Source organism: Dipteris shenzhenensis, chromosome 28 (genome assembly GCF_047967505.1).
Source record: "Dipteris shenzhenensis isolate YYH24624 ecotype China chromosome 28, Dip_SZ_1.0, whole genome shotgun sequence".
NCBI classification, from domain to species: Eukaryota; Viridiplantae; Streptophyta; class Polypodiopsida; order Gleicheniales; family Dipteridaceae; genus Dipteris; species Dipteris shenzhenensis.
In genome coordinates, this window is record NC_141623.1 from 10378381 (window position 1) to 10403061 (window position 24681).

The 24681-nt window shown below is 41.9% G+C and overlaps 1 protein-coding gene across 2 annotated transcripts; it reads right to left on the reverse strand.

Moving 5' to 3' along the window:
- Positions 1–19391: 19391 nt before the first annotated feature.
- LOC147883155 (uncharacterized) lies at positions 19392–20739 on the reverse strand. 2 transcript variants are annotated; one of them, XM_087400118.1, is made up of 4 exons: positions 20637–20739; positions 20320–20525; positions 20056–20116; positions 19392–19926 (listed from the first exon to the last, which is right to left on the reverse strand). In XM_087400118.1, the coding sequence occupies exons 1-4, from the start codon at positions 20692–20694 to the stop codon at positions 19436–19438; spliced, it is 816 nt and encodes a 271-aa protein (XP_087256244.1). In that variant the 5' UTR covers positions 20695–20739; the 3' UTR covers positions 19392–19435. The 2 variants fall into 2 exon arrangements, with proteins under 2 accessions (XP_087256244.1, XP_087256243.1); XM_087400117.1 differs by having other exon boundaries at positions 20056–20143.
- Between the last annotated feature and the right edge of the window lie 3942 nt (positions 20740–24681).

The window sequence follows — 24681 nt, forward strand, 5'->3', positions numbered from 1 at the left end:
GTAAATCATGAAGCCTAATCACCTCTAGTCCCTCATTACCATGCACTCTAGTACTCTCCTAGAGTAGGGGGGAAGAACTGGGCAAATGGTTTGAGCAGCTTGGTAATCCTCGAGGGTAGGATTAGCAAGGGAAGGGAAGAAGCTAGGTACGAGGGGCTCGTAAGTTTGTGACTATTGGGTTAGTTAAAAGTGGTGAGAGGAATGAGCAAAGAGATGATGAAGGGAGTAGATGTAAGGTTGGGAGCTCAGGGAAGGTTAAGAGGGTGGTAGCAACAAGGGTAAGTGAGGTTATGAGGTTGGCATAGTATAGTAGGGACAAAAAAGAGTTGCAGGAGGGGTGTGGAGCAAAGTAGCAGAGCATGTGGAGCAAAGTAGCAGAGCAGGGGCAAATGAGAGTAACATAGTAAAATTCCAAATGCCACGAATCTTATATATTATAAAGTTTGAGCCACCGTCGGCCTGAGGTTCTATCCATATTAATTGCATGCAATAATAGGCGCCACCCTAGACAAGCTAGTAATCATGAAGCAGATGCCATGTGGTGGGTGAGTAGGCCACTCTAGTGGGTGGTAATTAACTGCCAGCCCAGTGGAATCTTAGTCATGATAGACGTGGCTGATGAGAGCCACTACAACCAAGTAGTAATTCCCACAAAGGTAGATCATGAAGCTCTAATCACTCATTACCATGCACTCTAGTTCTCTACTCAACATGTGAGTCCAGTGATTAGTAATTTTTACTGCACTCATAGTGATCATGCATGCTTAAGCTTGGTGGTGGGTGAGCAGTGTCTAGTAATTTAATTGCCAACCCGGTGGAATCGTAGCCATGATAGACGTGGCTATAATCACTCATTACCATGCACTCTAGTACTCTACTGAGAATGCGAGCCTAGTGACTGGCAATTTTTGTTGCACTCATAGTGATTGGACCTGAGATAGAAGATGCCACTATGTACAGGCAATGGACGTTTGATTTACTTAACCATTACCAGGCCTGATTTGGGTCATGATGTGGGTCTCATAAGTAAATTTATGCAAAGTCCATGGAAGCCTCATTTGAATGTAGTAAGGAGAATGATGAGGTATGTTATGAGTATGGGAAAGACTTAGAGTTGGTGGGACATATAGATGCAGATTGGGCAAGATGTGCATATGATAGAAGGTCCACTAGTGGTTATGCATTTAGCCTTGGTAGTGCTGTGGTAAGCTAGAGTAGCAAAAAGCAACCATAGTAGCACTGTCTAGTACAAAGCCAAAGTATAGAGGAGTAGAATTAGCTGCATGTGAGATTGCTTGGCTACAAAAGCTTTTATGGGATTTGGGATTGCATATGGATCAGCTAGTCAAACTTTATTGTGATAACATGAGTAGTGTAGAGTTGGCAAATAATCTGGTTTATCATGCCAAGATAAAGGATATAGAAGTGTTAGAGAATAGGAGGGAATGAATCACTCAAACCTCCACCCAAGATCTCTCCAACTCTTACACACACTCAGAAATAACTTGGACGGAGAGAGAGAGAGAGAGAGTATATTCATCCACTAGATGGTGGGTAGAAAAAACAGCTCACAGGGAGCAATACAAAATACAGCAAAGTGCTGGAGAATACTGAAGGACTCTCTCTCACACAAAGAGTGCACAGCACAACCTTGGAAGGAGGCTTTCAGTCTTGCACTAGATACTGGAAACAATAAAGGAGTGGGCCTTTTATAGGCACTACCTAGGCCCCTTGAGTTGACCGACCAGTAGGATCGGTACCCTGTCTGGTGGCTGACCAAGTGGGCCCTAGAAAATCGACCAGGGTTGTTGGCCCTAGTCAGCGGTGGCCCTGGTTGGCTGACTTGGCCTGCCACAGGCCCCTATATAAGGGTGCCCTGTGCAGCCAGTCTGTGTAGTTGCAGGTGCCTCCAAGTGAGGCCTAAGGCCCCTATTTTCTTGCTATTGCAGGCAGCAACCAGCCCGTGTGCTGGTTGCCTATCATGCTAGCATGAGTCTCTCTCTTTCCCCAGCCCTCCTACCTCTCACTGCCCCTTGTCCCCTCAAATAGAGGGCTCATAGGTGGGCACAATGAGTTTCTAACACCCCCCCTCAATGTCACAACTGTGGGCCAATCCCCATGCATTTAATGAGGTGCTCCATCTGTTCTCGAGGGAGTGCCTTCGTGAAGAGGTCGGACAAGTTATCGGCAGTCGGGCAGTACATAAGCTCGATCATGTCATTGATGATGAGTTCTCGAACAAAGTGGTAATGAACTTCAACGTGCTTGGTCCGCACATGGTATACTAGATTCTTGCCGATGGCTATGCAACTCTGATTGTCGCACATCAGTAGTGTTGCATCCTCTGACACACGTCCATGTCCTCCAGAATCCACCTCAACCATAATGTCTCACAAGTTGCTGTACATGCGGCTCTATACTCTGCCTCTATAGATGAAAGGGCCACTGTGGGTTGCTTCTTACTCAGCCAAGAGATGGCACCAGATGCAAGTAAAAAACAATACCTGTTGTCGATCTTCTGGTGTCAGCGTCACCCACCCAATCACTATCACAGAACCCGCCTAGTTCGATGCCTTTGGTGTAGGTGATCCCATGGGTGCAAGTACCCTTTAGATACCTTAGCACCCGTAAACCTGCATCCCAATGACTCTTCTTGGGAGAAGCAGAGAACTGGCATAATAGCCCAACTACATAACAAATATCAAGTCGAGTATTGGTAAGGTAAAGCAAACTTCCTACCAATCGTTGGTACAAGGGAGTATCGACCAGCTAAGATGTGTCGTGAACACTTAGCTTGAGCCAACCAACCTCCATGGGAGTTAATGCTGTCTTGCAATCCTCCATCTAAAATCTCTTCAGAAGTTCTCTACAATATTTCTTTTGTGAAATGAAGATCCTGTCTTTGGCCTGCTTTACTTCTATCCCAAGGAAGTAGTGTAATAACCCAATGTTACTCATTTCAAACTCAGACATGAGTAGCTCCTTGACTTGAGAAATCTTCTTGACATGGTCACCTGTCAAGATAAGATCATCAACATAGAGGATGAGTACCAATCGCAACCCCTTCTCAATGAACAAGTAAAGGTTTGCCTCAGAAGGACTCTGACTTAGCCCTATCTTCTGAAAGAATACATCAATCCTTTGGTACCAAGCTCTGGGGGCATGTTTCAGCTCATATAATGCCTTTTTCAACCTACAGGCCTTTAATGGGGACCCTGGATCTTGAAAGCCCAGTGGCTGCTCCATGTGTACCTCCTCCTCCAGGGTTCCATTAAGGAATGCGGACTTCACGTCCATTTGAAAAATGGGCCACTGGAATTGGGCAGCAAGGGCAATCACTATCTGGATAGTAACCATGCGAGCTGTGGGAGCAAAAGTTTCATCAAAATCCATGCCTTCAGTTTGAGCAAGACCTTTGACCACTAACCTTGCTTTATACTTATCCAAGCTGCCGTCTGATTTGTATTTAAGTTTGTATACCCACTTAGCGCTGATGACTTTTTGTCACGGGGGCCGGGCCACTAAGTCCCAGGTATTGTTCTTCAAGATAGCATCCATCTCTGCCTACATGGCAACCTTCCATTCTAGATTGTCCTTCGCCTCCTCGAAGGTCCTTGGCTTGTCAAGCTGAGCCACCAATGCAAAATTCATGGATGGGGTCTTTTGAAGACATTGGGACTGATGCAATCCGAAACTGCTACTCTTAGGTAATTCGGTGACCCGAGAGTCTTCCAATGTCCATAAGTACCATTGGGGCAACATCTTCTACTTCTCAGTGGGAGGAGGAACTGGAACTACTTCTGGAACATCCTGCTCTTCCTCAGTATCTTGTGGAACATTAGCCTTCTAATTTTGCCACCTCTTGGATGGTCAACCTGGGGTGGGGTGGGTTTGGGGGTTGAACAATCTCCGCCTCAATCTGAGGCTCCTCTCGGGGTTCAGATTCCTTTTCCTTAAAGACAACATCCCGACTGATAAGGATCTACTTCTTTACTGGGTCGAAGAGTCGATAGGCCTTGGATTCTTCACTATACCCAACAAAGATACACTTTTTACTCCAGGAATCAAGCTTGGTCCTGTCTTCCTTATGCACATGCACCCATGCGTTAGAACCAAAAATGCAAAGATGAGTGATAGAGGGCTTCTTACCATAAAATGCCTCATATGGAGTCTTGTCCTTGACGGCCTTCGTCTTGGTCCTGTTGAGAATGTGTACAGTTGTATTGATAGCTTCACTCCAATATGGTGTAGAAAGGTTCCTCCCTCGGAGCATAGCAAGCCCTGTCTCTGTGGTGGTTCTATGCTTCCTCTCGGCTACCCCATTTTACTGAGAAGTATGTGTTGTGGTGAGTTGTCGCTTGATCCCATGCTTGGGACAAAATGTGTTGAACTCATTTGAGGTGAATTTCCCCCCCTGTCTATGCGGAACGTCTTGACATCCTCCCCTATCTCCTTTTCAACTCTGGCCTTCCAGTCCTTGAACTTCTCAAAAGCCTGTGACTTTTTAGCCAAACAATATACCCAGGTTATTCTATTGAAGTCATCCACAAAGAGAAGTGAGTACCTGGATCCTACCCACGATGCTATAGACATTGGGCCACAAATGTCGGCATGAACCAATTCAAGTCATTTGCTGGCCCGAAAAGAGGCCTCTTGTGGGAACTTATCCCTATGCTACTTGCCTTCTAGACAAGCTCTACAGACATCATCCTTGCCTGTAATTGGTGGAAGTCCATCCACCATCTTCAACTTTGACATTTCAGCCAAGATTCCATAGCTAACATGACTGAAGCGCTCATGCCAAAGTTTGGACTTTTTGTCACGGGGGCCGGGCCACTAAGTCCCAGGTATTGTTCTTCAAGATAGCATCCATCTCTGCCTACATGGCAACCTTCCATTCTAGATTGTCCTTCGCCTCCTCGAAGGTCCTTGGCTTGTCAAGCTGAGCCACCAATGCAAAATTCATGGATGGGGTCTTTTGAAGACATTGGGACTGATGCAATCCGAAACTGCTACTCTTAGGTAATTCGGTGACCCGAGAGTCTTTCAATGTCCATAAGTACCATTGGGGCAACCTCTTCTACTTCTCAGTGGGAGGAGGAACTGGAACTACTTCTGGAACATCCTGCTCTTCCTCAGTATCTTGTGGAACATTAGCCTTCTAATTTTGCCACCTCTTGGATGGTCAACCTGGGGTGGGGTGGGTTTGGGGTTTGAACAATCTCCACCTCAATCTGAGGCTCCTCTCGGGGTTCAGATTCCTTTTCCTTAAAGACAACATCCCGACTGATAAGGATCTACTTCTTTACTGGGTCGAAGAGTCGATAGGCCTTGGATTCTTCGCTATACCCAACAAAGATACATTTTTTACTCCAGGAATCAAGCTTGGTCCTGTCTTCCTTATGCACATGCACCCATGCGTTAGAACCAAAAATGCAAAGATGAGTGATAGAGGGCTTCTTACCATAAAATGCCTCATATGGAGTCTTGTCCTTGACGGCCTTCGTCTTGGTCCTGTTGAGAATGTGTACAGTTGTATTGATAGCTTCACTCCAATATGGTGTAGAAAGGTTCCTCCCTCGGAGCATAGCAAGCCCTGTCTCTGTGGTGGTTCTATGCTTCCTCTCGGCTACCCCATTTTACTGAGAAGTATGTGTTGTGGTGAGTTGTCGCTTGATCCCATGCTTGGGACAAAATGTGTTGAACTCATTTGAGGTGAATTTCCCCCCTGTCTATGCGGAACGTCTTGACATCCTCCCCTATCTCCTTTTCAACTCTGGCCTTCCAGTCCTTGAACTTCTCAAAAGCCTGTGACTTTTTAGCCAAACAATATACCCAGGTTATTCTATTGAAGTCATCCACAAAGAGAAGTGAGTACCTGGATCCTACCCACGATGCTATAGACATTGGGCCACAAATGTCGGCATGAACCAATTCAAATCATTTGCTGGCCCGAAAAGAGGCCTCTTGTGGGAACTTATCCCTATGCTACTTGCCTTCTAGACAAGCTCTACAGACATCATCCTTGCCTGTAATTGGTGGAAATCCATCCACCATCTTCAACTTTGACATTTCAGCCAAGATTCCATAGCTAACATGACTGAAGCGCTCATGCCAAAGTTTGGACTTTCCATTGTCTTCATGAACCAACATAACATTGAGGCGGTACAGTCCGTTCTCTTCAACTCCTTGAGCCACCATCTGTCCATTTGCTTTGGATGTCACGGTGACCTTGCCACCTTGAAAGAGAACTGCCATGTTATTTTTGTCCATCTGACTTACAGACAGTAAGTTCTTGCAAAGGTTGGGCACATAAAGTATTCCAGAGATATCCTTCTCCTCACCCGCGGTTGTAATGAAAGGAATGCTACCGATGCCCTTCACAGGACACGTCCGGCTATCGCCGACAGAAACTTTGGAATTCGGCTATGTACTTTCCATGGTTTTGATCCAAGTCTATCTATTAGACATGTGCTTTGAAGCACCGCTATCAACATACCAACCCTCTTTACCTTCACTAACTGCATATGTTGAACAATGTTCACTGATTAAAAACAACTGTCCTGTCGTCACATTGGCAAAATCATTCTTAGGCACTTCTTTGTTCCTGGCTTCTCTCTTCCGCTTCTGATCTACCTTCTTTTTTCGGCATTCTTTGGCAGAGTGGCCAAGCTTTTCACAGTAATAGCACTTCATTTTCTTCTTGCGGTCAGCATCCTCTGACGTCTTGAACTCCTTTGGCTTGCCTTTTCCAGGCTTATCTTTGGCCACTAATGCCTTCTCATCGGTTTGCGTAAAAAGTTTCTCTCAAGCCTCATCCTGAAGCAAGAGTGGGCCAAGCTCCTCAAAGGTGATTGGCTTAGTCCGTTGACCTGCAATGACTGTAGTCACAAAACTTTTGAAACTCCATGGCAACTTGTGGAGTGTGAGCAATGCCAATTGACTCGAGTCGACCTTTTGATCAGCTGCTGCAAGCTGGTCCCACATGACTTTCACCTTTGTCAAATGGTCATGCACACTATCACCCTCATTCATATCAAGATTATAAAGTTGATGCTGAAGAGTAATGATACGGGCTGTATTATCAGTTTCATACAACTCCTTCAGTATGGCCCATGCCTCTGAAGATGTCTTTGCCAACTAGATATGAGGAATCATAGCATCTACTGTCATGCCAATTAGCATAGCTAAGGCTTGAGCATCCCTCTCCTCCCATGCACTGAGATCATCCGCATCTGCTTCAACTAAAACTTCACCTCTTTTGTCCACAATGTCCTCCAGCTTTTTCTCGATCCCAATCACTATCTTCCACAGCTTCTGTGCCAACAAATGGCTTCAGATCTTGACTTTCCAGATTGGATAGTTTGTCCCATCGAGCTTTCCAACTTCACCAAAATTGGGAATAAATGAAGAAGGAAGATGACTGGAGAAGGAGGAAGGACGAGCAGTGGGTGTAGAGGCTTTTGAATGCTGATCCATCTCGGTGAATAGCAAACTGAAAAAACTGAACCAAAATCTATGTACTAACCTCCCCTACTAGCCTAAGCTGAAAATAGAATCGCCTTTCTGCCAAGGGACTCCTTCCTTCAGAGAGTGCTTTGATGAAGAAGAGTTGAGAGCCTATGGCTCTGATACCATGTTAGAGAATAGGAGGGAATGAATCACTCAAACCTCCACCCAAGATCTCTCCAACTCTTACATACACTCAACTCAGATAGATGATCACAGATGCAATAAACACTCACTCAGAAATAACTTGGATGGAGAGAGAGAGAGAGTGTATTCATCCATCGGATGGTGGGTAGAAAAAACAGCTCACAGGGAGCAAAACAAAATATAGCAAAGTGTTGGAGAATACTAAAGGACTCTCTCTCACACAAACTGCTCCAAAACTGAGTGCATAGCACAGCCTTGGAAGGAGGCTTTCAGTCTTGCATTGGATACTAGAAACAATGGAGTGGGCCTTTTATAGGCACTGACCAGGCCCCTTGAGTTGACCAACCAGCAGGGTCGGTACCTTGTCTGGTGGCCGACCAGGTGGGCCCTAGAAAACTGACTAGGGTTGGCCTTGGTCAGTGGCCCTGGTTGGGCTGACTTAGCCCGCCACAGGCCCCTATATAAGGGTGCCCTGTGCAGCCAGTCTACATAGCTATAGGTGCCTCCATGTGAGGCCTAAGGCCCCTGTTTTCCTACTGTTGCAGGTAGCAACCAGCCCGTGTGCTAGCTGCCTATTATGCCAGCCAAAGTCTCTCTCTTTCCCCAGCCCTCCTACCTCTCACTGCCCATTGTCCCCTCAAATCGGGGGCTCACAGGTGGGCACAATGAGTTTCTAACAAGAAGTACACTACCATTTCATCATAGAGATTGTGTTAACAAACAAGATTGATTTGCTTGGTTCATGTGAAGACCAAAGACCAGGTAGTAGATATCTTTACCAAGTCATTGAGCAAAGAGAAGCTTACTCATTTCAGGGAGCTACTTGGTGTGAAGTATCTTTCCTGAGCTTAAGGGGGAGAGTTCAGAATGAAGCTCTTTGGTTGTGCATCTATTATTGTTTGGTGTGGTGAATAAGACAGGTCACACTAACTTGACTATGTTTGGTGTCACTTATCATATCATGCATAAGTTAAGCTCACTGGTGGATGAGCGGTGGCTCATAATTTTAACTGACAGCCTGGTGAATCATAGCCACGACAGACGTGGCTGATGAGAGCCACCACCACTAAGCAGTAATTCCCACAAAAGTAAATCATGAAGCCTAATCACCTCTAGTCCCTCATTACCATGCACTCTAGTACTCTCCTAAAGTAGGGGGGAAGAATTGGGAAATGGATTGAGCAGCTTAGTAATCCTCAAGGATAGGATTAGCAAGGGAAGGGAAGAAGCTAGGTGTGAGGGGCTCATAAGTTTGTGATTGTTGGGTTAGTTGAAAGTAATGAGGCATGAGCAAAGAGACGATGAAGGGAGTATATGTTAGGTTGGAGCTCAAGGAAGGTTAAGAGGGTGGTAGCAGCAAGGGTAACTAGGGTTATGAGGTTGGCATAGTACAGCAAGGGCAAAAAAGAGCTAGAGGAGGGGTGTGGAGCAAAGTAGTAGAGCGTGTGGAGAAAAGTAGCAGAGCAGGGGCGGATGAGAGTAATGTAGTAAAATGCCCAATTCCACGGATCATATATATTATAAAGTTTGAGCCACCATGGGGTGGCTGGAGCCCGGGGTTCTAGTCATATTAATTACAAGCCACCGTGGTGGAATCTTAGGCACCACCCTAGATGGGCTGGTAATCATGAAGCAGATGCCATGTGGTGGGTGACAAGCCACTCCGATGGCTGGTAATTTATTGCCAGCCTAGTGAAATCTTATCCATGATAGATGTGGTTGATGAGACCCACCACCACCGAATAGTAATTCCCACAAAGGTAAATCATGAAGCTCTAATCACTCATTACCATGCACTCTAGTTCTCTATTGAGCATGCGAGTCTGGCGACTGGTAATTTTTACTGCACTCATAGTGATCATGCATGCTTAAGCCCGGTGGTGTTCAATGGCTGGTAATTTTAATTGCCAGCCCGGTGGAATTGTAGCCATGACAGACGTGGCTGTAATCACTCATTACCATGCACTCTAGTACTCTACTGAGCATGCGAGCCTAGTGACTAGTAATTTTTACTGCACTGGTAGTGATCATGCATGCTTAAGCTCAGTGGTCGTAAGCGATGGCTGGTAATTTTAACTGCTGCCAGCCCGGTGGAATCGTAGCCACGACAGACATGATTGATGAGAGCCACCACCATCAGGAAGTAATTTCCACAAAAGTAAATCACGAAGCCTAATCACCTCTAGTCCCTCATTACCATGCACTCTAGTACTCTCCTGAGCATGCAAGCCTAGCGACTAGTAATTTATTGCACTCATAGTGATCATGCTTGTAAGCCAAGTGATGATAACTAGAAGGTGAGTAATTGCAGGCCACTGCGGTGGCTGGTAATTAACTACCAGCCTGGTGGTTCTTAGCCACCACCACAGACATGGCTGGGAATCTTAGATGCCACCACCTCTAATCACTCATTACCATGCAAGTCAGTAATGCCACCTTGAATTAATCAAAATTTGGACCAACCATCGTGGTGGCTCTCACCTTGACAGTGTAGTCGGGCTACAACCATCATGGCGGCTCTCACCTTGACAGTGTAGTTGGGCTACAAACCGCTATTCCATTCCCTTAACTGTTTTGTCTTCTATCCCTCTTGATCGTTTCATTCTCCCTTGCAATTGGCCTACAAACTCAAGCCTCCACTATTCCATTTTCTTCACTGTTTCATCTTCTATCCCTCTTGACCATGTCTTTCTCCCTTGCAATTGGACTGCAAACTCAAACCTCCACTATTCCATTTCCTTCACTGTTTCATCTTCTATCCCTCTTGACCATTTCTTTCTCCCTTTCACTCTTCTTGCAACTTCTATCCCCTCTCATAATGAACCTTGTATAGTCTGAGAGCTCCTCACACAATCTTTCCTCCCCCTCTATAATACAGTGCAAGAGCCCCTCCTCCCCTGATCTTGAAATCGTGACATGTGAGCTCCTCTCTCGCTCTTCAAAAGCCCAATTTGAATGCTCTCTAAAACTTCACTAGGTTGGTATAGGAGTTGAATGTGAAGGAGGGGCAACTAGTTTGTCAAGGTCAAAATATTACCATCAATGAAAGAGTGATTGAAAATGCACTAGGAATTTTTGGACACAGTTTGCAAGCACACTTTTTCGAGAAGAAGTGGAAGAGACATGATATTATAGATGTGTACCCCAATGCTCAGATTATAAAGATGGTGGAGTCAAGCTTTCTACCTTGCCAACAGACCTCCAAGATGTGCTAAAGAAGACCATTCACTTCTTTCCTTATACGAGAGGAGAACCGTGAAGTTCTGGCAGGTTCAAGTAGCAGTAGAGCAACTGAAAGGACGTGATGTATCTTTCTCAAGGGCAACGATCTCCAAGAGCATGTTAACCAACCTAAAGAATTGCATGGATAGCAAATCCCAATTTTCATCTTAGTCCACTAGAGTTGCCATGCACCTGATGGCATCTACGCTCAAAGGGATTTTTATACAATAAGAAGATGTCTCATAAGGTGACCTTTCTACAAGAGAAATCTTTTTATACAATAAGAAGATGTCTCATAAGGTGACCTTTCTACAAGAGAAATCTGCCAATGCAGCAAAGGTAGCACAACTTGAGAAAATTCTCGGGGAAGGTGCAGATGCGAAGATAGAGGAGGCACTAGCGAGGGCCTTGTAGGCACAAGAGCACGCTGAGGCTGCTACAAAAATGGTTGACATGGAAAGGCATAGAAGAGAAGAAGCAGAGAAGTGCATGAAGGAGCTCCGAGATAGGCTTGAAGAAGTGAGAAGTGACGGGGACATGGTAGACAAGGAGCTAGAAATGATGCGAAAGGAGCTTGAAGATCAGAGAACCAAAAAGAGGGTCTTAACAAACGGCTTTGCAACATGCAAAATACATTGAACATTGAAAAAGCCCAGATGATGGAGGAGCTGAAAAGGGAGAATGCAGAAACCAGAAAGGTGATGCAGGAACTGCAAGAGAGATTCAAGGCCAAGAAGGATGGATAGAGAGTAGTTGGGATGGAAAAGACAACAAGGCAGCTCTCCAAGCCAAGAAGGATACAGAGAGTAGCCATGGTGGAGCAAGTTGCAGTAGTCACAGTGGAGCAATTTGTAGCAGCCATGGTGAGGGTTGTTTTTTCGAAACACTATTGGAAGTCCAAAGAGTAAGCTATAAGACCCTGTAGCTAGATTATGATAGGGTTGTGCACGAGCTTGCTGTGGCTTTTGACAGTTATGAAAAGCAGTCCATTCTCTTGAGAGATTTCCAAACTAGAGTGGAAGTCTTGGAAAACAACCTATGTTGATGTTTTTGACCAATTTAAGCAGTTTCAACAGATGTAGAGGGATCCAGATGAAGCTGTTGCACAGAGTGAGCAAAGAGTGGAGGAGATGAAGGAGAACATCCGCAACCTTAGGATGAGGAAGGAAGGAATCAAGAAGCAACTTCGTCATGTACATAGCGAGACTATGGTATTGACGGTTGCAATAGTTAAATTAGATGCCTATCCTACTATGCAACAGGGTCCGAAATGCATGGTTTGCCATACCCCCATCATAGATGACTGCATGATCCGATGGCATGCGTGCTACCAACCTGTGCACATTTTTTGCTTTGGGGTGTTTGTGCATACAAAATCGCTATGTAGAGAATGCCATTTGCCATTTCCCAAGTCATGGACAGATCAAATGTGCCTTCTTGCTATAGCTATCTATGATGAGAAAATAGATGCTGCATCTCAATTTTCCATTTAGGCAAAAGATGCAAAAGACAAGGAGCTCAAATTGAAGAAGGCCAAGACCGAGCCTAACTATGAGGAAAAGGAGCCTGAAGGGAGGAACCAGCCCCCTTTAAGAAAGGAGCAAGAAGGGCTGAGCTTGCAAACAACCAGGAAGCTCAAATCAAGGAAAGACAAAGTGGCATGAAGGGAGGGACCGGGCCTCTACAGGAAGGAACTAGCCCCATTATGAAAAGGAGCAAGGAGGGCTGAGCCTTCAATTAGGGAGATCAACAAGGAATCCTTGAGATGTAATCTATGTAATCTGTGTGTAATCTATTGAATTGTTAATATTCTCCAGAGTTTACTTGGGCAATGTTTTCTTAGCTATGTGACTCGATAGTGTCCTTTGATCCACACCAAGGACCATAATGTGAGATGAAATATTTTGATTTAAAAAGTAATGTGAGACAAAAGATTTTGATTAGATCCCTAATGTGAGACTGAAAGATTTTTATTAGTCAACTAATGTGAGATGAAAGATTTCGATTAGACAACTAATGTGAGACAAAAGATTTCAATTAGACAACTAATGTGAGATGAAAGATTTTGATTAGACAACTAACATGAGACTAAAGAATGAGAAGGTTGGGCTCAATGAACTCAAAAATTTCGATTATACAACTAACATGAGACTGAAGATTGAGAAGGCTGGGCTCAATGAACTCTCTCCCTATTTAAGGGAATGACTAGTTTTCGAGCGAAATCTTCCAAGCATCCGAGTGAAGGGTAAAAAAAGCTTCCAACTATTTAAAAATATGGCAAAAATGGATCAGAAGTAAACATAGTTTCACTTAGAAATATGCAAAATATTATAACAATTCCTCTTTTATACACAAATCTTTACATGAATCTTTGGGAATGGTGAGGAACATAATGGGATGCCTTTTGAAGAAAGCCACATGTAGAGTAGACTTCTTTTTGAAAATTCCCTTATGATCCTTCTTACAAGTTTTACCTAATAGGGGTTAACATTGAAAATCTTTTCTCAACCTATCTTCATGAAAGGGTTTCTTCAAAGAAACCTCATTGAAGCAAGCCATCAAGGTAGTTTTGCCAGTGAAACCCCTTTGAAGTAGGTCTTTCAAGGTAGTTTTGTTGGCGAAACTACCTTGGAGAACACTTTTAAAAGTGACATAACTTTCACATCCAATGTCCAAATATAGTCATTCAGCCACTCAAATTGATTGGAAATCCCCTTTTGACCACATCTACGAGATTATATTTTATAAAATCTTACATATATAGTATTAAAAATTACATGTATTTTATGAGAGTGATATATAAGCCCAAGTTAATACTTATTTATAGTAATTTAAACTTCTTTAGAAACATATCCGTAAATAACTTGTTATTTATAACCTATCTTCATGAAAGGGTTTCTTCAAAGAAACCTCATTGAAGTAAGCCATCAAGGTAGTTTTGCAAGTGAAACCCCTTTGAAGTAGGTCTTCCAAGGTAGTTTCGTTGGTGAAACTACCTTGGACAACACTTTTAAAAGTGACATAACTTTCACATCCAATGTCCAAATATAGTCATTCAGCAACTCAAATTGATTGGAAAACCCCTTTTGACCACATCTATGGGGTTATATTTTATAAAATCTTACATATATAGTATTAAAAATTACATGTATTTTATGAGAGTGATATATAAGCCCAAGTTAATACTTATTTATAGTAATTTAAACTTCTTTAGGAACATATCCATAAATATCTTGTTATTTATGCTATAAAAATTTGAGAAAGCTCTTGTCATATTGATATAAATGTGTTTAATAAGTAATTATATATGTATAATATTATTACAGTGAGAGTGATTATGAGGGATGTTTCTTACAAGAATTATTTTTCAATACTTTTTTTAAGGTAACAACAAGTGTACAAAGGGATGTTTATGAATAAAAAAATTTATCTTATGTAAAAATGAAGGAGTGACTAGTCTGTATATTTTATTGGTAAAGGGATCTAGTTCTAGTGAAAATAAAAGTGTTAAAACCATGTTTCCTAAAGAAATATAAATTTTTAAATCTCTTGAAAAACACACTCGGATAAACTTTCTCAAAGGTTTTTGCTCGTAAAATTGATGCATCCCCTATTTAAGTGTAGTACAGACACAATTAAGAGCCCATTATGAAATCTAGCCCCAAAACTCTATACACCGATCCAAACTCTATACATTGATCCACCTACTGCCGATCCACCTATTATGAATATATGACATACCCAAAAAACGTTGGAATGATTTTGTTCTATCTAAAAGCGACATTGGATGACATCCTCGCAGAAATAGACCCTGAGAAGGAGGAGGAAAATAGTTATAAGAAGGACATGCTTCGATGGTGGATGTATTACTTGGAATCGGTAGAGATGGTGAATATAAATTTTCCTGGCTATTGTGCTCCTTTAAGGTACTTGTCAAGCTCATGATGTAGGTTTCTTTTGGCAGGACATGATAGAGGCACGCAAAGATGTATAGAGTGCAAAGACTAAGATGAAGAGCACCCCCAGCGAAAGGAGGAGTTACTATGGGCATACAAGTCGGCAGAGTCAAGCAAGCAGTGTGTAATTTAAGTGTGTGAAGAGGTCTGCCATTGTGCATCAATTTGGCTTAAAGAGCTGGGAGATGCTTGCTACTATAGAGAGGCTAATAAGATAGTCGGGAGTCTGGAATTTCCTTGAGCCACAAATTCTTGGACTTGTTAACTTTCTCATGGTGCTTGTAATACCTAATTTTGTATCGACCTGCTTCCATGTTAGTACTTAAATGTTTTAAGTAGCCCGGTGGTTAAAATCCGATGGCAGTTAACGATAACCAGTCTAAAGAGCACTATGCAATAAATTTTAGGATAGCATGACACTAGTATAGGAATAGCACGGTAGTAGTGCAGGATAAGATATCGCCAGTGTGGTGGGTGGCTAGTTGCACTAGAATATTAATAGCCACCACCATGGTGGTTTGCTTCTATTATTACAAGAAGAATGGCTTTGTAGAATGTGTGGATTCGTTATGGGAAACCAGTGCGGTGGTTGTTGGGATATACTAAAAACAAGCATGGGATAAAATTTGACAGTCAACGAAATGATAAAGAGTCTAAATGGCACTATTTTAGCATAGCACTGTGCAATAAATTTTAGGATAGCATGGCAGTAGTGTAGGGATAGCACGGCAATAGTGTAGGATAAGTGATCACCAGCGTGGTGGTTGGTTGCACTAGGATATTAATAGCCACCAGCATAGTGGCTTGCTTCTATTATTACAAGATGAATGGATTTATGGATGTGTGGATTCGTTATGGAAAACCAGTGCGGTGGTTGTTGGGATATACTAAAAACAAGCATGGGATTTACAAAAATAATTTAATAAAACCAGCAAGGTGGTTGTTTGGGATATACTAAAAACAAGCATAGTCTTAAATACAAATTCCATTTTCTATGACAAGTGGACATATTATTTTCTTGCAATGGACATTTTCTTAGTACTATCTCAATCATCCTCGTCCACTACTCTAGGACACCCCAAGATATGCTCATGCATGTCTAAATTCAATTTGAAGACACTCTTGCCCTTCTTTCGTTGTGGCACAGGTTGTATCTAGAACTTAATAGCTCTTACAAGATGAGAGTACACACCTATTTGTGGACTCTTATGTAGCAGTTCATAATCGTGGCCTCTCTTGGATATTTTTTTGTATCAAAAAGCTCCGACTATTACATCCCACTTCTCATAGGTTGTTTCCCAATTATCCTTAAATGTTTTCTCAACCTTGTGCTTAGGTTTTATGCATTGCAACAGAATGATTTTCCTCGTTCTCCCTAGATGCTACGAGACAACTGCAAAGTTATCCCCCACTTCCAGACAGTCAGTGAGGTCATCGAAACTCTCCCAAGCTGTGGCGAGCCATTTGTCTCTCCATTGTTTGTCACTCCATCTGAACATAGAGGGAAAACTTGAACTTGCTCCCATGTCTTCACAATTGCAATGTTCTCACAATCATCATGATTCCTTGTGATGCACGCACTGCAAAAACAAGAAATTTTTCTTGTTTTAATCAGTTGGTTGTTCGAAAAGCCCCATATGCTGTGCAGACTATGAACTCCTTTAATTTTCTCGCAATCGTGCCGGCTTCTCCTTGCACTTCATCTACTTTCACTTCATGGAACACTCTGCATACTACAGTATTCTTAAGGCTTTGTTTACGGATGTTGAATGCACGCTTGTGGAGAGGTTAGCTGTAAGCCATGTTATAGCATCATGGGCATCATTGAGTTTTTCTTGAGGGCCTGCTAATTGGTGTTTAAACAGGGCTTGCTTAATAACAACACTGCATCCATCATGTTCACCTTTGCCATGGCTAGACCCAAAGAAATTCCACGTCATGTCTAGATCGATGAACCTTCAAATAAAGTAGAATCCATGGGTTGATTTAAATTCAGAGGCAGCACCATCTGACCACACCAAATGTTGTTTTATATCTTCTGCATGGGTATTTTCCTTTTTCAGCCATTCCCAATGCAGTAAAAAAGCATGCTATACAAATAAGGTGTCATGTTCCCTATCATCTAAAATGTAGAAATGGTACGTGCATTGCATTAACCTGGACTCCTCTGAGTTAGCAACAAGTAGATTGGCATCAGACATGGAAGAATCAAGTAAATGATTGTACGTGATATGCACAAGAATTGTTATCTGCTTGTTGTACCAGTGAGCACTTTGTACCTCATCTTGTTCTTGAATGAATAATTTTTTGCAAATTCTGTGACAGATACAATAGTGTCACGGGGAAAATTGGCAAGGCATGTCTTGAACAGCTTATCCTGCCAGCTGGCCGTAAATTTGTGAAGCACATATTTTGGGATGGATTGAACCACGTGACCTATTAGCTCCCTTGGCTAGGTGCTCTTATATGACTGCAGCCATCTCTTTTTATCGAATCCTTCAGCATTAACATTTTCAAATCTCCTCCATTTTAGAGCGACATGGTTGTCTTCCCTCATTTCATTTGGACAGACATTGAATGTCTTCTTCTTTAGCCTCAAACTACAATGCTTGTATGTGCCATGAATGCATTCAATCTGGTGCCATTCACGGTCTCCCTTTGGACAAACCACTTGCTCCCACAGAGACCTTAGGCTACAAAACCTGCCCTCCCTTGCAACACACGATGAGGATCCAGAGTGGTGTACCAAGTGGGTGGTTGACAATGGTCATGGCGGTGGTCTACCAAGTGGGTGGGTGGTAACAATGGTCCACCATGAATTCTATCCATGTCTTCAAAGATGCGTGATCAGTGCCACATGATGGTACCATACCAACATGATGGTTACAGGCTACAGTGGCATTCAACCTACCGAACACACGTGGAGGCACACACATGGTGGTCGTAGACTAGAGTGGTATGCCTGATAGTCATAATAGATCTGATGATGTTAGTAGTGTTGGTGCAATATAAAGGGGGTACAGTGATGGTGGCTGGTAAAAATTTTGAATTGGGGCCCTCCCTTTCACACCGAGAAACAAAGCTGATGAGTTTGTGTGCTATTCCACATCATCTTGACCTGCCCATCGATTTTGTAGACTCGCCCACCAACACACATCCCAATGTGCTCCAAAAGTGATTCTGTGATTGGCTACAGGCCCACTTGAACAAAATCACCTTAATAGGTTCTTCTCCTCAATGTCAGAAACCTAGAGTTCTTGCAAGATCCTCCCCTTTTCATGAACTTTCTTTTGGGTCTCCTTCTTGCATCTATTCCTAAGTGTTCCAACCTCACTTACGTATCGATTTTTGTAAATAATTGAGAAACAATACAACTACTTTTATAGATCAAGGTCTTCAAGAATTTGACTCCTATAGGCCTTTTTTCTAGACAAAGTTTTACCAATGCATATTTGCTAGAAGGAGACACAAATAAAGCATTGACAAAGGCATTGGCATAACTATCTGTAAGCAAAGAAATACAAAAGAGCAACACTAAATCGAGCATTTCAGCATACCGAGCATCCTTGAAACATGTGAATAGACATCGAGAGAGAGGGGAAGGATAGAGTGGAGAGATGAGAGATATTAGTGAGGGGAAAACCTAATCAAGAGAGGTTCTTTTCAAGATTATTGCCTTCTTAATCCTTGTGTTGGAGCCATCCAAACTACCACCCGATAACATCTGGCAAAATACTTTGATTCAAGGAGTGGGTGCATCCCCATATCTCAACTGATTTTAAGCCAACGACTTCAATCTAGACTTTCATTTAATGGTAGGAACTACTAACTCTTATTAATATATTATAGATGATAGATTATTAAGATCCATCACTAATTATAGATTATAAATTCATGAACTAATTACTCTAGGTTGATCTGGTCAAGTGGAATCGCTTCTTAATGAAATGCATGTGCTAACAATGCTGATCTATACTAAATATAGTTGACATTGGTCTCTCGATAGAACTCAAAGTTCTCTCTCTCTACTTACAAAATGAGGTTTTAAAAAACCGAAGAAAGTGCAGGCAAGTGAGAGGAATGAATGCGTATGTGGTGATTTAGCTAAAATGCACAAGGACTAGAGCAGAGAAAGCAACATTTGGTACATGCCCTTCTACACGGCTGCACATCGCTCACCAAAATTTGGCCACTAGAAAATCTCTTGCGATTGCACGAAATCGTCCTCAATTTCAACGTATTCAGCAGCAGCATCATCTAGCAGTTGCAGGCAACTTCAGATCTACACAATGCAACACGCATTTGAATTCCTAGAAAATGTAACATGCGTCTGCATTCTCGTCCGAGTCGGACTCCCTAAAACCTCTTGCAGTTGCTCAAACATCGTCCCCAGTTTCAACGTATTCAGACGCATCATCAGCAACTTCAGCCAAATCCTAGACAACTCAACATGCTTTTGAATTCCTAGACAATGCAGCATGCGTCTGGATTCTAGTCACTCAAAATCTAATCTCGGTTCCGTTACACGAAATCGTCCTCAATTTCAACGTGATATTCGGAGCATGATCAGCAGCTGCTGGCTGCAACTTCAGCCGAATCATCTAGACAATGCAACATGCATTTGGATTCTCGTCGCTGAAGATCTCTTGCGGCTGCACGAAATTATCGTCCTCATCTTCAACGTATTCAGCAGCATAATCCGCAGTTGCTAGCAACTCCCTCCTGTATCTTGCAGCCGCATCATGATCTGTTGCTGGTAAGGAGGCCGGTGCTGCCGGCAACGTGGCCGGAGTTGCTGGCAAATCACTCCTGTATACGTAATAGTAATCGACTTGCTTGATCTCTATCCGGGTCTCCTTGTCCTCCGCTTTTCCTTGCTGCTCTTGTATTGTAGCTGCTTTGGTTTCTTCATCCTTCTTTTTCTGATCGTTTTTGGCTTCTTCTTTCTTCTCTTCCATCACCTTTACCTCCACCACTTCACATCTCTTGCCAGTTTTCCTCCTCACTCGATCGCACAGCCTCTTTGCCTCCACGTTTCTTCCCTTCACTGTTGCTCTCTCGCTCTTTGCGTCGGCGTTCACTTCCATCACGCCTGTAGCGACCCCACTACATAGCTGTGATCGTCAATGACTCCCAATTTATGCGTGAATTAGTGGCTTGAAAGAACGGGACGTTCCAAAACGTTCTATAATTAGAGCTATTTCACAAACTGAAGGCCTACCTTCCACGCTGAACAGGCTCCTTCTAACCTCAGCAACACACCCTGGGCAGTGCATTTTCACCTTCAATATCACCGTGCAGTTACACAACTGCACCGAAACGGAAGTTAGTGCAGATCCAGTTCTATCTTCTTTTAGTGATAGTGATCCAATTCTATCACACAGCACAGCGTCTACAAAGGAAGAATTACGGACTGCTATAGTCTCCGAGGATCAAATATCTGTTATGAGTATATCGTCTTCGGCAATATCCCGGTAGAATTTACCTCGCCCTTCTTGTCCGCCTCCACTTTCTCGTCCACCTTCGTGATTGCCTCCACTTTCTCGTCCGCCTTCACGATTTTCGGAGACAGCAAAGCAGGCCGCTTGCCACTCTTTCTCCTTCGAGTCTCATTACTCTTTTTCACATCCAGGTTTCCCTGCACCTGGCTGTTTGGTTGAATTGGATCCTTTGACTCCATTTTATTGAGATCTGTACAAAGCACCTCCAAAGAAAGGACGTCATGAATTGAAGAATGCAAAACGAGCTGCATAACAGGCACCCTACTATACTACGAAGGTCCCTTGTCTTCGCTTACTCTACCTGCACGAATCTCAGAACGAACGCTCGCTTGAACGATTCTTTCTTGCACGCAATGCATATCCGCCTCCAAGATGACTTCCTTCTGATTTCACCGTCCACCTTCTCCGCCCGAAGGTTGCACAAAACCACGATGAATTGCAAGCCATTAAATAAACCAGCTAGAGCAGCCGAGAGGCCTCAAGATACCCAAATGCCATGAAGCCCAAACTGAAAACCCAAAGCACGTGACATCATCCACAATTTCTGGGGTTCGATGTTCGGATGGAGAGGAGTTAGAATCCTTGTTATACCAATCAAGGCTTGAATGTAACCAACCCAAAAATCTCCGATTATACGAGGGGGTGAAGCTCTTTGAGGGAGCTTAAATCGTGTTTTGATCTACTCCACGGTGAATAAGTTCTGCATAGTAATGTTCCTTGGATAATGGATTTAGATTTTCAAGTAGTTTTATATTGGTCTCTTCGAGTCTTTAAATAAAAAATGCTCCGCACAATCGCACGGAATGCTGGAGAATTAAGCTGAGTGCCACTATCTTGCCTTCCTTTCAAAAAGAAAAATCCATGCATATATTCTAGGCCACGATTTTGATGACAAAAAGCGGGCTCTCAAAAACAAAACAAAAAATGACAGGCAGTTATACTCAGGCATTCGATGCTCAAGGTTGGAGTAATGCTGCTCGATTGGGAGTTGTGATGTGATTCAATGGCGTTGCTTCAGGAAAGAGTAATGTTGATCATTCATACGTACTGCAGGAGTCAAAAGGAAAGATGTTTGATTCGAGTTGCGGTGTGATCAACAGCTCAGTCTCTCTTTAGCTTGACAGTCACAATGTAATGTTCGATTCTGTTTCAGTGGACTCCCTTTCACCACCCTGTATTATTCCTCCATGGTTGATTAGCTGTAGCAACATTCATTAAACATTTCCCATTCGGCATTCGAAAGTCTAGTCTCGCTTTAGAAACTCCTCTCCAACTCCCTCGTGTTGGCAACCTTTTGTGCCACCCCACGTTTGTTTGCATCTATGCCATTGTTCCTCCCACTAATTGTGACTTCACAAACAAGAAACTTTCCTGTGTCACTGTTCCTCCCACTTCACAAATAAGTCCTCGCCGCACATTGTTTTTTTCTCAAGATTTGGCTATAGATTTCTATATGTCTTGTCCACATGGGTTGGCACATTGGTTGTTTCCTCTCGTTTCAAATCCTTCATCCCACTTGATGTACCCCCGAAAATGTAATAAGCTTTCTCGTGGCATCCTTTTGTGCTTAGCTCTTTTCAATTCAATTTTTACTTCTTTCATGTTGTCCTCATGAAACAAGTTCCTCCATAAAATTTTCATGACCCTTGTTGTACAAGTACCCCACCATAAAATTATTCAAGATTTGGCAACAAACCATAATAGTTAATTTCACATGTTTTTGTATACTCTCTGTGAACAATTTTCAATAGCTTTCCAAACTTAGAAAACAAAAGTGCATTTAATCATATTTTTGTTTTACATGAAAGAAAAATGTACTTTAATCATGCTTTTAGAAATGGTTTTTCACACTTGGGTTAAAGTACATAAAAGTTTTATGGGGAGACCAAGTTCCATCCAATTTAGAGATTACTACAAAAAAGGATTGTTCATCATGGAGCATGAAGAACCTTTAAAACTTATATGTTTTCTTTTCGAGAAATGTGTGCTCTCATTTCATTTGAAGGAAAAGAATGTAGTTTTTCAAGGTACTATGAAAATTATGTTTTCCTCATTGAGATTTCATAGAAAAGCTGTTGCATATTAAGTGAGAACAAAAAAAGTTCTAAATTCTATCCTAATTCTACTTATATTTTCAAAGTGGGACGAACTTTGCAACCTGTAACAAAAAAGGAATTAATTTTGATAAGAAATATTGTTTTTTTCAATTTTTAAATTCTAAGAAGAAATACATAATTTAATAAAATTATATAATTACACGATTTGGATTGAACTAAGGTCAAACTTGATGCATATAATTGTAGATTAGAAATTTTCCTTTTCTTGAATTTATATAGGTAAGAATTTTAATTTTAATAAAGTGAAAGGACTATTATACAATTGAACTAAAATTTTTCATAAATTAAGAGTTGACATGAAAGTCACTGATTGTACTCTTCATGACTTTGATCCTTACAGACTTTATCTCTTCCTTCATCATAGTATTGTACCACCACTTTCAATAATCTTTATTTTAATCAGATAAATGAACTACTGTACAATTGTATGTCAAAGGTTTCATATTCATTACAAGTAGATGCATATATAGAAGGGCAATCTAGCAATTACATGAATGTTATTGATTGCACTCTTCATGACTTTCTTTACATAACTTTCATCCTTTCCCCCTCCTAATACTTCATTGTTGCTTCTAAATCTCATAATTCAATAGAAACAAGAAGTTGCATTTCCCTTCCCCAACCATGCACCTTTGATGTGTGCATAAAAATTACTTGGACAAGGAAAACCTAAGCTGTAAGACCTTTCTTTAGTTTTCTACATGCTTCCCTTTGAGAAGAATGTTTGGATCATCCTTGAAAGTTGACATTTTCAAAGAAAAACACCATTTTTTAGAGAAAACTTGTGAAGCAAAAAAAGTAAGAGATGTTGGCCAAAAGTGGGCAATAAGAATAATCTAAAATAGCTAGATTTGATACAAAAGGAGACAATTGTGATGCAAAAATTAGTTTTTCTTGCAAAATATAGACTAATTCTTTATGGTATAAAATTTCCCTAGGGCTGATGTTAATCCAATCCTAGGGATTGGATTTGGCATGTAATGGCATATATGTATGATCTCACGATTACATTTGCATGAGCTATAGGAACATGCAATCCTAGGGAGCATATTTCGCTATAGTCTTAGAGGAAGTTGATTTAGAAATATGAGTAAATTTGCAAGCAACTAGTCAGACTTGCACATGTTTTCAAGCTAATCAAATACCAAGGATCAGTTTTTCATACTAGATTAGCATGCAATTTGTAGCCTAAATCCAATCTTGGGCTTTAAATTTGCACATAGGTTGCATGCAAATATGATCTTGAGAATCATATTGCTATACCGTTGTGTGTATCAGTGTCTAACACATGTTTCACATTAGAGTAATGCAGAATGGCACGGAGTGCTTCGAAGAACAAAAATTGCACGATGGCATGGGCTAACTTTACAGAGAGTGTCATGAAAACCATGGAGAGAGAGGGTAAGCTCCTCAAGGAGATGGATCAGTTGAGGTAGGACAATGGTGCGTTAAACATTCTTTCTCATAGCAATATGTCTAGTATGAGAGAACATTATGATTTACAGATCTTAGAGGGTGGCATAAAATCAAATAAGACAGCAACTATGCTCAATGAGAGTCAATGTGTTGAATGAAAAGAAGCAACCTCTATAGAATGCAACTACTACATTAGAGGATGTAAAGAAAAGAAAACATAAACATGAAGGGGTGTCACATGCTATTCATGTTCAGAAAGAGTTATAATTTTATAAAACAATATAAACACGAAGGGGTGGCACATGTTGTTCATGCTCTATAGTAAGAATTTTGAAAGTTTAGAAACAACATAAACATGAAGGGATGTCACATACTATTCATGCCCTACATAAGAAATTGAAAAGTTTAAAAATAACATTAACAATCTTTTAAAATGTGGATAGATAGTGGAAGAACCTACATGTTATAAGTCAGGGGTACATGGTAGTTCACACTCCTCATCCACATTGGCATCTTGCATGGCATCCTTGTAGGTTGCTTGAGACATTTCTCTATGGGTGTAGATCTAAGAGTTTCCAAGTCTTGACCTCTCTACTAATATTGTTCCTCCTGGCCTTGTAGGAAGACTATGACAATTTACTCAAAGAAGTGGAAGAGTCTGCTAGCCATTCTGCATTTGTGGATGCTCTATTGTACCCTAACTAGAGCAACTCAATGGTCATACTCCCCACACCTCTCCATGCTTGCACATCCACTATCAAGATTGACAAGGCTTGCATTGCATATGGCATGTCCTTGAACAACATGGTGGTA

What these genes read in the sequence shown, in the direction of transcription:
- LOC147883155 (XM_087400117.1), bottom strand. Translation starts at nt 20,694, where the DNA reads ATGCATTGCGTGCAAGAAAGAATCGTTCAAGCGAGCGTTCGTTCTGAG. An exon ending in TCGTTCTGAGATTCGTGCAG is followed by an intron (nt 20,526 to 20,636) that starts GTAGAGTAAGCG and finishes TGCTTTGTACAG; the next exon opens with ATCTCAATAAAATGGAGTCA. An exon ending in GAGCCTGTTCAGCGTGGAAG is followed by an intron (nt 19,927 to 20,055) that starts GTAGGCCTTCAG and finishes GGGTCGCTACAG; the next exon opens with GCGTGATGGAAGTGAACGCC.